This window comes from Neopelma chrysocephalum, unplaced genomic scaffold, assembly GCF_003984885.1.
Source record: "Neopelma chrysocephalum unplaced genomic scaffold, ASM398488v2 Primary Assembly neopelma1_44, whole genome shotgun sequence".
Taxonomy (NCBI): domain Eukaryota; kingdom Metazoa; phylum Chordata; class Aves; order Passeriformes; family Pipridae; genus Neopelma; species Neopelma chrysocephalum.
Genome location: NW_020897703.1, coordinates 7,202,609 through 7,216,615, shown reverse-complemented (window position 1 = coordinate 7,216,615; position 14,007 = coordinate 7,202,609). Strand labels below are relative to the sequence as shown.

Here is a 14,007-nt window from a genome sequence, read left to right as displayed (position 1 = left end):
GGTCTGAACAGGTGTTCATGGGAAAACTCTTTTCCCCTTATTTATGGCAGTGTTGTAAAAACAGCTTTGCTTTCCCTCCCATCAGATTCCTGCTGCTGTAGCAGTCTTGCACAATCAGAAATGGTTCTGTAAACTCCTGAAAAGTAGCAGGTAAAGTGTATTTAATCGGCTAGTAGTGTATGTTTAGCCTAAAAAGAAGAATATTAAGTGGGGAGTCTTGATTGCTTTCTTTAACCACCTAATGGATGATTACAAGTAAGACAGACACTTAAAGCTGCACAGTGAAAAGATGAGTGGAAGCTGTCGCAGGCAGCACAAGGAAAATGTACCACGAGCTGCCATGGGAGTTTTGACTGAGGGCTTGGGATGGGGGCAGAGGGGCTGTGGGAGCTCCATCCCTGGGGCTGCCTCGGACTTGGGTGGACAAAGCCCTGTGCAGCCTCACCAGAGGCTGGACCCAGCGGGCCTCCAGGGGCCCTCCAAAGCCAAAGTGTTCTAATTTTGCTCCTTAAAAGACAGTTAGGTAAAATTTGGTTAATTTCAACTTGGTTTAAATGTTACTCTCTCAACGCAGCTTTCTCGTTATGCAGCCAGGTGTCGTTAATTTGCGAAGTGTCTTTTTAAAGTAATTTTGGTATTGCTGCGGTAAACTTTAGGGGGTTTATGGTTAGGTCAGAATTATTCGCTTGCTTATTTGCAGCAGAATTAACTGAAATGAGTGAAGGCTTTGGGAGATGAGAGAAAACCATCAGGTACGTAACTGTAGCTAAGCCTAAGCCCTACTTGCCTCTTACTTTTTCCTCATAGCAGCGTGAAAGGTGCTCTTGCATTCCTCAGTGCGGCAGTGCATGAAATGGGTCCGTAAGTCCACAGATACTTGCAGAAAGCCCGTGTTTTCCCTGGGTGCTGTTACTGTTCTGTGCTCCCGGTGCCCCCGCTCCGCCTCAGCCCTCAGCAGCGTCCCCGCCCTCCCCGCGCGCCGCCGGGGGGCGGGGGCGGGGTCGCCGGGCTGGACTCGGCCTGAGGGGAGCGGCGCCACTGCGGGGTCTGGGATCCGAGCGGGAAACTCGGTCACAAAGGATGAGCTCCCCTGTGCTCCCACCCTCGAGCAAAACTGCTTGCTTTAATAATTCCGTACTTTTTGTAATCCTTTCTTCAAACTTCGAAAGTTGCAGAGTCCTCCCTCGCTCAGACAATTCCCTGTAGCTTTCCTGTAGTGTGTACAGTAAAATGGAAGAGAGCACGGCTTTTCAGATGGATACAGGCAGCTCTCAAACAGTGGTGCAGTCTGTGATGGCTCCATCAGCTACTGCAGACCAACAGCTATCTCAAACCGTTAAAGCATTTAAAGAAAACTCATCTATAGCTGACTTCCTAGATTTTACATGGGCTAATGGAAATCTGCCTGTAAGGATATTTTTGACTGCATGAAACGTGAGAACTAGAAAGATAATTGATATCAGAACGTAGAATAAAAACACTTTTAAAATAAACTGTAGTAGATAAACTCAGCATTGACACTCTTGACCCATGTCATATAAATTTTGACAAAGCAGAGGAAAGCATATACATCCTGCCAGCAATCCATTCTCCTCTATTGCAGATGGATTTCATAAAGGGACAAATGAATTCCATGAATCTGGATTTGTGGGTAAATCCGGTAGTAATGGTGTATTCTGTAATCATATGTAAAAATAAAACCACCACTCCATTTTTCAGGAACTTCATGGGACTTTCGGATAAGAAATATATGATTTATAGAGTAGAATTAGCTGTTTTCATTTGGGAATGATGGAGGTTTTTACAGGAACCTGTTTAAAACTAATATTCTTTCCTTCATCCTGTCTCAAGTTTCTGGATAGGTTTAATTATGTTAAATACCAAATGTTATCCGGCTAGCAGGTTTTTAGTAGACCACCTCAATTTTTCAGTGCTTTCTTTTTAAATCTTTAAGTCTTTTCTTGTCTGTTACATCAAATGGGGTTCTTACACATAGTCCTTTGAGGTCTTTCTCGCTCAATGTGTACTATTTCTGCATTTTAGTAGTTTTTCCCCATTCATACAGGATAGGGATGGCCATCGTCAGGACAGGTCATTACAGCTACCTTAATTGCTTTAGAGGTTTATTAGACAGCCTAATATACTTTAGGAAAGCTACTTATTAGCATTAAAGGCAGGGTATGTTTAGGTATCTGCCTCTTGTGAGAGATATTCAGAACAATGGTTTGAAAATACTTTCCCATGATTTTACCCATCCTCTAGGTTAAAAACTGCTTTGATAGCACTTGAAGAAAAGAGGGGGGAAGGGAAAAGAGAGAGAGAGAAGGCAAAACTTGGTAACTTAAAAAAAAATATTTACTTCTGTTCATCAAGTGGAAGAAATTGCTCTCTATTCAGTGGGTATTTATTGCATTGAGACTTTTTAAAGTGAGTAGGTTGTGTAGCAGATCAGGTTGATTTGGAGTAAGTCACATTTTTTTTCAGTGTTAATCCATTCAGTCAGAAATTCACAAACTGCTGTGGTATCAGACTAAGTGAGAATATATGCTCAACACCACTGAGTATATATTCATGGCAATGTTAATTAAGTTTTCTATTATTACAGGTATTTTGATATTTTACATAGTGTTAAATGCTAGCATAAAGAAAGGTGGCAGCAAAAAAACCCATTTGTGTTGTTTTCACAATTATTTCAAAAGGCTATAAACTTGTTTCATTGCCCATGAGATTTTGCGAATGTGTTAGTTTTATAAGCCCCTTTGAAAATATGTTACATTGAGCCTAAATGTGAGATACTTGAAAATTTCAAGTCCAAGTATAGTTCCAGTTCATACGCTCACAACACATCATTGGTGTGAGAGTAAACAAGTGCTCTAATAAATAAATAAATAAATGGATAATTGTGCTTAAAACTATGTGAGCTTGGAATAGAAAGTCTCTGCTTGGCTCTTAGCAATACAGATCATGAATCTCAGATTTTGAAAACACGAACTGTATGCAAAACCTTCAGATTTTTCAGTAGAACTGTTTCCAAGATAATCTTTTCAGTGGCAGGTAGTTGAAACCTTCTTAACAATATGATTATACATTTTTTTTAATGCTAGTATTTATTTTGCATCATTCCTTAACAGAAAGTATCACACTTAACAAGAAAAATCATATCAAACCTTTCAGCAAATACAGCCCATGGACTAATTTCTACTATTTCTGGTTATTTTAAGAGCTATTAGAAGTCACAGTGCCTCGTAATTGCTTTTGTTTGAAAATACTGTAGTTGTTGACAAGCTGTAGTTCTAAGAGTAAAGCCTTGTGAGCTTTTTAACTTAAAAAAATTGTACTTCATTTTTTTCTTTAAAAGTTATGTCAGTACAGAATTGGAACAGCATTCAGAAATAAGTTTTTCAATTTTTTTCATAGAAAGAGACAGCAGTAAAGTAACTCCACTGGAACACATGGTTGTTTGAATCACTTTGTGCTGACACTGTTATTAGTACCCAAGTTCATTTTTATAGAGTTGGGAGCACTGTTGTTTCAGGAAAGCTTACAAATACTAGCCAGTTAAGCTGCCTGAAGTCTTCTACAGGTTTGGGGTTTTTTTAAGAGTATTAATATTTATTCAGAGGTCTTTAATTAAAATATGTACAACTTTATGTGTGTTCTCAATTATTTGACTTGGTTTTTACATGTACTGTTAGTCAAAAGTTACTTGTAGATGCTATCTAATGTATTTGACTTGCAAACAATCCAAATTTGTTATGGTTAAGAATTCAGAACATAGTGTTTATATGAAAATAATATCTTCTCCAAGAATACACAATTAAGTTATTCATATTTTTATGATGAGAGTAATTTTCTAGTTTAGACAACCATTATTTTACCTAATGATTGAAATAAATGTGAAATGTCTTTCCTGCAGTAACGAGAGGCTGTTTGTATGACTGGACTGTGGTGAAAATGGAAGTACAATAATTACAGAAATAAATGGAGGCAGATAAGGTAAGTTTATTGACAGGTTTTTAATCTTAAGTTTCACGTGTTAGTTTTAGAAATATAGAGCTCTCTTCACAGCATAATGAATAGACTCAAGTTCTTTGTTAATACTTTCATGTAGTCAATTAGAATGTTATGTCTCAGTTTTGCATATTCGTCATTTCGCCTTCAAGGCCTTGAGGCAAAGCTGCTGGCAAATCCGTGGTACAGACCAACTCAGCTATGGAAGACTTGGAGACTTAATGTGGAATGTTGTTTACGTTGAAAATTTAAAATATATCCATTCGATATCTATTTATGCTTTTTTTACTACAGTCATAACTTCCATCAATAAAATACTAGTGGCTTTGGGACACGACTTTTGCTACAACATGATGAGAATATGCAGCTTTTTTAAAAAAAAGAAAGCTGCTTTTGTTCAGTTTGAGTTGCCTGGTACAGTGTGAGAGATGAGAACTTACTGAATTGTAGGGAGAAAAAAAACAGCTTTTCATTTGACTTAGAACAGATAAATTCACTAGGATCCTTGGGGGTATTAGGTGCTTATTATGGCTGAATCTATCCAAGGGAATTTAACTGTGCCTTGCAGAAGAGGCTTGTTTGCCAGCAGCAGTGCCAGTGAAGCTTAATGCATATTGCCTGTTCTTTTAAGACAACAGTATTAAGTTCTGGTAAATTCTGGTGGTGAACAGGAATACAGCATAAATAAAAATATGTACAGTAACTTTAGATTATTTGATTCTTCAAAATTAACCCGTACCTGCTATAACTTGAGACTTACTTTGCATAGTAAGAAGTCCTCAGATTAACTGCTAAAATGACACGACAATAAATGGAGATGCAAAAGCACAAATTTGTACTATGAATATAGACAAATGCAAGAACATGAGTCACACTTCCAGGCAGCTTAACTTCTTTGGGAAACATGCAGTATTAGAACTGCATGACAAATGATGCATAGCTAACTTTTGGCAAATATGACAGCATGTCAAGTAAGAAAAAATGTATTTTAGGAGACAAACATTTATTCACATAATCAACTAATTTGTGCACTCTCAAATTTCAACTTGGAAGTGGAGATTTTCTCCTCGCTAAAATGATTTAAGTCATAATGAAAAGACAAATAGATTGTTTAAGTAAGATCACAGACAATACCCAAGTCTGGATGCAGAAAGACAAGTGGACTGCAGCAATATGAGCTGAAAATACAGTACATAGTAAGATTACAGCAGGAACTCTCTTGTTAAGAAGTACTTTGAAAGAGAGAGGTAAGCATTCAGCCATTCTCTATATACAGTTTTCCTTTCAGTCAGAGAGTGAGGCACACTGCACTTCGTGATGCCAACAGAGGAAGTTAATGAAATATGGCCACTTCAGGGCATGTTCAAGTATACCTTGTCTGTTTTAACCATACAAACTAAAGCAGCAAATACAAATCACATTTTCCTTCTCTGAAGCACAGGAGAGGTATGATTGTTTGGTATTTATTTAGAATTCCCAGTCTGTATCATCTTGATTTGCAGTAATATGTCCAAGTCCAGTCCCAACTGCTGTTGAGGGCAGTGCCAAGAACTCTGATCTGTTATTTTGAATAGGAGGTGGCAATAGAGACAGTAGTGAATTCTGTGTTTGTTCTTTTATCTAGAAAGAAAAAAAGTTAAAACAGGGCTGCATATAAAAGTCTCCATAACCTTGCAACTGACTTCACTAGAAGCATTGTGAAATCAGAGCCATGTTTTTGCATGTTACAATACTGAACATAACAGGATGAGAGATTTCACTTTCCTCACTCTAGAATAAGTTGAATTAGTCTTTCAAGACTAATTAAATTAGCTTTGCAGTTCTGATTTAAATTAAGAATATTAACCATTATTCTTATTAGATAGGCTGGCTTTAGTTAAACCAACTTTATCAAAAGGGAAATGGATTATTCTTATGCCTCCTATACTCTATCAATACCATTTTGTTAAAAAAAAGAAGTCTGAAACAGGTATGCTGTTACAGGATGCTTTTTGGCTCCCGGCAACTTAACTATTTTTGAAATCCAACTCTTTCTGTGGCTTATTTAGGTTATAGCTGTGTCATTTTACAAAATGTAGTAAACTCACCTGTTTGAAGAACGTATGCGAAAGCAAACTGCTTGCTGAAGGCCTGAATCATAAAATGAACAATATAATTATGTTTTGGAAAGTAAAATACTGCTTTTGGGAAATGGGCCAGACTGACAAGTCAATTTAAGCCCTGTGGTTTTTCATCCACGGGACAAATGTGAAGAATGAGAAAAGAAGCACACAAATCCTACATTATATGCCTCAATTTGTACTAAAAGCACTACTGAAGAAATCTATTTTTAAAGGCTTTTTCACATTTCTGTTTAACAAGGAATTTAATGCCTCATTCAAAAGAGACATAGGATTGAAAATGGATATTTCAGATTTCTGCTTTTTTCTTAGACAAAGTGCATGTCTGAAAATTAATTTTACATTTTACAAAGCACATTCATATTACAAGAAATTCAGGGGTCAAATGACTTTAAAGCATGGTTCCTTTATCAGACAAGATAATTCTTAAATTACAAAACCAAACATAAGTGATTTGTTTTATATAGTACATCTGGTCTGAAATTCTGACTTTAACAGCATTCAAGCAATTACTGTATCCTAAGCTGTGGGCTATCCTTGGTCTTAGACTGAAGTGACAAAAAATTAGTTTTCACCAGAAGGTTACCTTTTCTCAGGGTCCTGTTGCAAGCAAAGTTCTACCAAGTTGTGGAAAGCAGGTGAAAATGTTTTGGAAAAGGGAATCTGTAGTCTTTCACTGGTCATTGTGCGTGTCATGCTCTCACCAATTCCAGAATCGACCCCCGATCGGGAATTCTTCATCCTGGATTCCCCCCGGGGAAAGGTATTTATATCCCAAGGATAGTATGTGGGACCTTTCAGCTTTTGCAGCAGCATCTAGTAGGAAGGAATAGCTGTATGAGAGTTCAACAAGGGCTATTCAGGCTAAGCTGTGAAACTCCAGGAATGGAAGGATTATTTGTTCTAGAAAGAAGCATGCATATTTGAAGTAAAAAAAGCAGCCACATTACTTCAACAGTAATGGCATTGGTTTTTCTGAGTAAAACCAAAAAAAATGCTCAGCATGTTTTGAAGTAGAAATAAGAGTTTAGAATCATACCTGAGTACGGGGCATATCCTGAAATGGAACATGTCCATTGGCTAATTCACATGCTGTAATTCCCACACTGTAAATGTCAGACTTCATATTATACCCAGACAAATCCTGTGACAGAAAGAAAACACTACTGATCACTGATGCCACTGAGCGGTGCCAACAGAAATACAAGTGTCTGTTTCAAGACAAGATTCTAATACCCTGTAATCTACACGGTATTGAAACAATCAAACTGGGAAACCTCAGGTTTTGTTAGGAATCTGATGGTTGTAGTTTCCAGGAAGGCCAAGTAAAGAGACTTAGTACAGCATCACCTTACCAACAGCTTGAAAACTGGTTCTCTTTAGGAGAATTAAAAATTCAGTACATATTTCAGTTCAACATCTTCCATTGCACAAGCAGACTTAAGTTAGAATTTGAATACTGCCACTAACGTTGAAAAATTAAGTGTTATACCAACCTGTCTCAGTAGTTCAGGACTCAGCCAAGGAAGCACGGATGTACTAAACTGGGGGAAATCATATACCACCTTAGACTTTTGTCCATTGTTAACTAAACTGTAGAGGTTGTTTAGACCAGAGAGAGAAACCAGCCCATCCTCTGAAATCAAAATGTGGCTAGCTTTAATATTCCTGTAACATAAATAAGAATTACTCAAAGCACTATTAGAATACAAAGGCTTTCATATTTCATTAACTTATAGTGAGATGTTACCATGCAGTTCTATTTAGCAGATTATTTTCATGGAAGTCCTTCACTCAGTATGAGTTGTCTTTTTAATACAGTCCCAAGAGAGAGGAGAGATGATCAGAAAAAAAAGCTTCAGAAACTGGAGAAGGGCCCTTCTTCCCTGGAAAGGGTGTAAATTAAGGAAGCCCGTTCTACAACCCTGGTTCTCTTCCACTTCAAAGAGACAAAGCCAGGCAGATGTATTATCCCTGTAACAACTGGCTTGAAATAATGTATGAATACAGCTCCTGTTAAGCTTTTACAAACTTGGTTCTGCTGTATTGAAAAAAAAAATACTTCTGCGCTGTCTGACACAAGAAGGTATATAGAAAAAGGAAGGAGACAATACTTAAGATGAGATGCTGTAATCTGATTCTTACCTATTGTCATTCTCCTACCTGTGAATATATCCATTCTGGTGCATGTAATTTAATCCTCTGATTGCACCAAGTAGAATGTTCCCTATCAAAGCTTCACTCATTCCTTCAGGAAAGTAAGTCTTCAGCAGGCGTCTAGCTGAACCTGAAAGTGAAAAAAAAACTAGCTAAGCCTAACAAGTCTTGTTAAATTACTTGTCTGTGCTTGCTTTATTATATACATTCATCAAGAGCAGCATTCTCATTGTTATATTGACTACGGTACATCAAGAACAGTTGGATGCAACTGATGCATCTATCAGGCAAAGATCACACATCATGCTTCTGTTAACTGAAAGTCTATGCCCAACCTCTATTCAATATAGATAGGTTTTCTGTTGGCAAAAATCAGTTGTATAAAGTCAAATACATCTCCCAGTTACCATTCCTCGTACGGTGGGTGCTAGGACTACGTGGAATTTAATGGAGTTTCAATACTAGTCTTCACTGGGGAGGAAGATTATGTAAAGCAGTCTTCTCTAAACAAGTGGTTTGGGAAAGTTTGTTTTTTCTACAAGACAGGAGATGCTTAAATAAAAAGCTCTCCTGGACCATGTGGTTCAACTTGTACCAGCCCTTTTTCCTATTCCAAAATTGCAGTTAACAGTCCTTACCATAGGCCATGAATGGGGAGATGACCCAAAGCCAGCTACCAGCTGTAAACACTGTCCAAAACGTCATTATGTTGGGATGCTGGAAAAAGTGGGATAAAACCACCTCATTCTATGGAATTAAATGAAAGTGGATGTGTTAACCACAAGACAGCAGTCTTATGAAGAGCATTAACTACATCAGTAGAAAGAACAGTTTCCTATGTGCGTTTATACAAGATTGCAGGTGATGTGCATAGCCTGCACCAGAAATGTGAATGACCTGCCCATAATTGCATTCGTCTGAAGTAAATCTAGTTTGTTCATAGTCCAGACTTTCGGTGTTAACTACAGAGTACAGAACATGTTTCAAATAAGAAGTTGTACAATTACAGAATTATTTCTAAAACACTTGTGCTTTCTTCAGAAAGCACCTCTCAAATTTACACATGCCTTGTGTTTATTATATTCTACTCCTTTGGGGGAAAATCTTGACTGAAATGACCAGTATAAACAAAGGCTACCTCTGTTCAGTAACCTCATATGTATTCATCACTGTCTCCATCAGACTTGTGCAGAAATGCCGTTGCTTTACCTGTAAGGCTTTCAAATGCTCTTCAGAGCAATTTTCTAGGTCTGTGATCCTTACGGCAACTTGCATGTCTGTAGGTGTATGCCGTGCAAGGTAGACTGAAGTTAAATTGTTGAACCTCCTTCCTGAAACCAGAAGTGGCTACCTTAACATTGGAAAATATAGTGATCCATCACATAATTTCCTTCATATTTAGAGATAATTTTCTAGTTCTAAAAATACAATTGATAGCAACATGACCTTTTCTTTAAGAATGTCAAGAACTAAAGTAGTTGCAAAATTAGTTGCAGCAAATTGAAGCATAGCTCTGCTATTTTGAGAACAACTAAAAGTTTTTAAACATTTGTCAGTATCGCTTATACATCTAAATGACCAACACATGCATATTCACAGAAACATGTGCATGTGCAGTAGGATTCAAGGCAGTTTTCCTTAGAACAATCACCTTGGGTAGCCAAGTCACAAGACGTGATGTACTTAATGCTGTATTTATTGTCACGTACCACAGATTTAGAAAACTGACATGCACATGCACAAACATCAAGAGAAAATTTCAGGTAATTGTTGATTTGTCTTATATCTTGAAATAAGTGATTCCTCAAACATGAGCAATGCTCTGGGCACTTTTCTCAGCTAAGGAGACACAAGAGTAGTTCTACATTTTCCAAATCTAATATTTACTGCAGTGAGCAATAAACTATTGAAAACAGGAAGAAGAAATATTTTAAGGTACACTTATGTTACCTATTTCCAGCTGGAGTTCATAATGAGAGACATTAGAAGAGCAAAATACCATTTCATTCCTTCCTGTAGATGGGGGAATCCAGGCTAGATCAGAATCAGCCTAACAGTGCGAAAAAACAGTTCTCAAAATGACTATGCAATTTTGAATAATTTATGTTTAATGCAGAAATATCATTAATGCTGAGTATCAAATCAGAACATTCAATTCGATGCTTTTACCATTACTGAGACTTAGTTGTATGAGTTATTGGTTTTTTGTGTCTGTGTTTGTTTTTAAACTGGCACAAGATTAACACTTAGTTACCTACAGCCTTCTTTCAAAGTGGAAGCCCTGAAGTACTTTGGTTATTTTTGCTGTTAACAGTTTAAGAAATACTCCCCAATGAGGTTATTTTTAGTATGTACCAGCTTTGTATTTAACCTTGGCAGTTGAATTTTCTGTTTTCTTCTTACCAGGCATTCATGGGTGCCGCTCTGAGATAGCTCTTCTGGTCTGATTGATTCAACTGGCGTACGCAGAATACAGGAACAGTCCTTAAGAACAGAAACAAGTGAATGTCTGTGAAGTTGCTGCAATTTATTAAACATGGCAGTGGGAAAACATTAAAAAATAGCCCCTATAAGCAGGAGCTCAGAAAGTCTGCTACAAGTCAGTCAAGTAAGAGGTAATGAAACAGCATAAAACACATACATGGCAGAAGAGGAGATACTAAACAGTTTCCTTCACCAAAATTGATACAACAAAGTTTAAACATCTCAGCACTGTGGAAATCCCTTCAACCAAGATATTTCACCAGAACTTTTCATATTAAACTATAACTGGGTAACAAGGTACAGCAGCCAAAATTTTTAAAGAGAAACTTACCAAACAAGACATGGAACCGCTTTAGGTCAGGGGAAAAGTCATATACATCCATTTATTCTAGAAAAAAATAAAGTAGCAATGTAAGATAATACATAAACCAGTGATAAACATAAATTTCCTTAATCACAACTGTGAGGCATTCCTGTCAGTTAACACCCACACAAACCCCCAGAACTCCAGCTCTTGGAAAGCCTTCTTCTATTGGGCCTTTAAGCAGCATACCAATTTCAAACTCCACACTGAGGACTACACATGTCAACTCAAGCTTTCCCTTTTAATTTATGGGTTTAGAAATCTTATTGCCACTTTTGAACAAACAATTGAATTGCAAGTTAACTGCACAAGTGCAGAAAGTAAAAAAGAATGGATTCATTAATCCCTGGCAGTTTGTAGGAAAAGAAATCAATCTTGTTTCAAAGGCGCACAGCGGTGCTAGTCAGATCTCAGCTGTGTGAAGCTGAACTAGCTCACAAAAAAAAGCAAGGCAGAAGCAAGTGCACTTTACATTTCACAAGCGAGAGAGGAAATACTACTGTAAGGGATTTCAGTCAAAAAAAAAAAAAAGGAGGGGAAGCAACTCCAATAATTTTCACGTTACTTAGGCAAACTCCCTCACAGCAAACTCCCTCACAGATTTCAGTAGCCACTCTGAAAGTCCTGCAGCTGACTTATGCCTGATGCTTTGAAAGCTTAGGCAGTGAGAGAGATGTCTAAGAAGTGTATCAAAGCTAATTTACTTTAGCTATAAGCAAGTCTTCAACAGTAAAATCACTGAAGTTGGAAAAGACCTCAAAGATCAGGGTCCAACCAGTAACCCAGTAATGTCAGGCCCACCACTAAACCATGTCCCTAAGTACCCCATCTACATGTTTTTTGAACACTACTAGGGACAACGACTACCACTTCCCTGGGCAGCTTGTTCCAATGCTTGACAATCCTTTCAGTGAAGAAAATTTTCCCAAGATCCAATCTAAACCTCCTTTGGTGCAACTTGAGGCCATTTACTGTCATCCTATCACTTGTTATCTGGGAGAAGAGGCCAACTCCCACCTCACTACAACCTCCTTTCAGGTAGTTTTGGAGAGTGAGAAAGTCCCCCCCCAGCTTCCTCTTCTCCAGGCTAAACAACTCCAACTCCTTCAGCTACTCCTTATAATACTTGTGCTGTAGACCCTTCACCAGCTCCATTGTCCTTCTCTGGACACCCTCCAGTGCCTCAATGTCTTTCTTCTTGTTAGGGGCTCAAAACTGAACACAGTACTTGAGGTGTGGCCTCGCCTCACCAGTGCCAAGTACAGAGGGACAGTCACTTCCCTGGTCCTGCTCCCAGACTATTGCTGATACAAGCCAGGTACCATTGGCCTTGGCCATCTGGGCACACTGCTGGCTCACCTTCAGCCAGCTGTCAAACAGCACCCCCAAGTCCTTCTCTGATGGGCAGCTTTCCAGCCCCCATTAGGAATCCTACTTGGTGGCTGATAAAAAGTCAGCTATAGGATGTAGTTCCATGTTACCATGCAATTTTTGCATGACAGTTAACTTTAAAAAGGTGAAGTACTATATCAGAAACTGATAATTTTGTTTATTAAGGAGCTAAGCTTGAGTATAGCCTGCACTTAAATTATGCGTGCTACTTAATCAAGGCAACACTCTTGAAAAGCTAACAAGCCCCCACCACTCCATTCACTGCCAAATATCCAAGCCACTCATAATCCTTAATATTTTTGCCCCCAAAATTTGCTTGAAGAAATACTGTAATTCCTTATTAAATATTCCAAATGGAGACGAAAGGAGATCCTTAGTAGGTACTGAGTACCTTCAGATGATCGCGGTTTAACTTGCCTAACTGAGGAAGTCTGTAGCAGAGTGAAAAAAAAAGAATGCAGGTGCCTCAAGATACTGGCCAGCACTGTAATGGCCACAGCATCTTTGTCCTACCTGGAAAGAAGATGCCTCTTTCTGTTATACAAGACAATTTATTCTGCTGCTTGCAACATGAAACCACAGACGCTACGCTGAAGAATCAAGTCTTAATAACTACGACATACTAAAGTCAAATTATTGTAGACTTAGTTCAAAGGCATATAGCCAGCCAACAGAATCGTTCATGATGCACATTTATTCAAATAACATTACAATTTCAAGATTTTTATTTTTTGTTTTTCTTATGTAGTTTAACATTGCGTCCATTTTTCAATACGGTTTTGGATTATGTCCCCACATAAGCCTTTTCCCTGTCTCCACGTTTTTCCTTCTCTATCGCAGACTTTTTTTTTTTTTTGTCCTGCAGAGAGGGACAGCGTTGCACAGGTAAAATGACACATTCATCCCAGCTTGGCCAAAGCTTCAAATGCAGACATCAGTGCAGGGCAGGAAGAGATATAGAAACCCGTGCCCGTGAGCCGGGGGAGTGTGGAGGCTCCGGAGCCCGAAGCCCCGGTACCGCGAACTCGCGTTCCCGGGCTCTGCTGACGCTGAGCTGCAGCTCGTACCGCAGCGTTTGGAGCGGCTGAGGCAGCTCCCGGTCCTGTGAAATGATCCGTCCGTGACAAAGCACCGGGAAGTGCGGAAGGACGCCCCGCAGGCTCCCCCGCAGCTCCTCACTCGCTCCGTTAAGCTCGTACCTTGCCTTCCTCGTGGGGCCCCCGCCTCCCTCCGGCCTCCCGCGGCGGCCGGGACGGGGCTGCGCTCCCGCCAGCGCGGCGACCCCGCGCCGCTCCCCGCAGCCGCCTCCCGAGCCCAGTGTGCGCCGCTCCCTCTCCCCGGCCCGCCCGGGTCCCCCCGCAGCGCGGCTGAGGGCGCGGCCGGAGCCTCGCAGGGAAGCAGCGCCTGCTCCTGCCGCCGCCGCCTGAGGTCAGGGCCTGGGGCCGGCGCGACGGCTGCACCACCCGCCCGAGCCCCGCC

The 14,007-nt window shown here is 39.5% G+C and overlaps 1 protein-coding gene and 1 long non-coding RNA gene across 3 annotated transcripts; one reads left to right on the top strand and one right to left on the bottom strand.

The window, feature by feature from the left end:
• Positions 1-16: 16 nt before the first annotated feature.
• On the top strand, positions 17-11,091 carry LOC113965217. The gene is made up of 3 exons (XR_003533475.1): positions 17-150; positions 3,917-3,996; positions 10,695-11,091. It is a non-coding gene; the product is annotated as an uncharacterized LOC113965217 (long non-coding RNA).
• STRADB (STE20 related adaptor beta) lies at positions 3,983-13,939 on the bottom strand. Of its 2 annotated transcripts, none has more exons than XM_027678269.1 (12): positions 13,728-13,939; positions 11,104-11,160; positions 10,692-10,772; positions 10,239-10,338; positions 9,498-9,619; positions 8,927-9,005; positions 8,295-8,418; positions 7,628-7,799; positions 7,171-7,275; positions 6,718-6,947; positions 6,099-6,141; positions 3,983-5,631 (listed from the first exon to the last, which is right to left on the bottom strand). In XM_027678269.1, exons 2-12 carry the CDS (start codon positions 11,113-11,115, stop codon positions 5,479-5,481), a joined length of 1,221 nt encoding a protein of 406 aa, XP_027534070.1. In that variant the 5' UTR covers positions 11,116-11,160; positions 13,728-13,939; the 3' UTR covers positions 3,983-5,478. The 2 variants fall into 2 exon arrangements, with proteins under 2 accessions (XP_027534070.1, XP_027534069.1); XM_027678268.1 differs by having other exon boundaries at positions 8,927-9,035; positions 13,728-13,938.
• Between the last annotated feature and the right edge of the window lie 68 nt (positions 13,940-14,007).

What these genes read in the sequence shown, in the direction of transcription:
- STRADB (XM_027678268.1), bottom strand. An exon ending in AGCATTTGAAAGCCTTACAG is followed by an intron (nt 9,036 to 9,497) that starts GTAAAGCAACGG and finishes TTAATTCCATAG; the next exon opens with AATGAGGTGGTTTTATCCCA. An exon ending in CAGAATGGATATATTCACAG is followed by an intron (nt 7,800 to 8,294) that starts GTAGGAGAATGA and finishes TTTATGTTACAG; the next exon opens with GAATATTAAAGCTAGCCACA.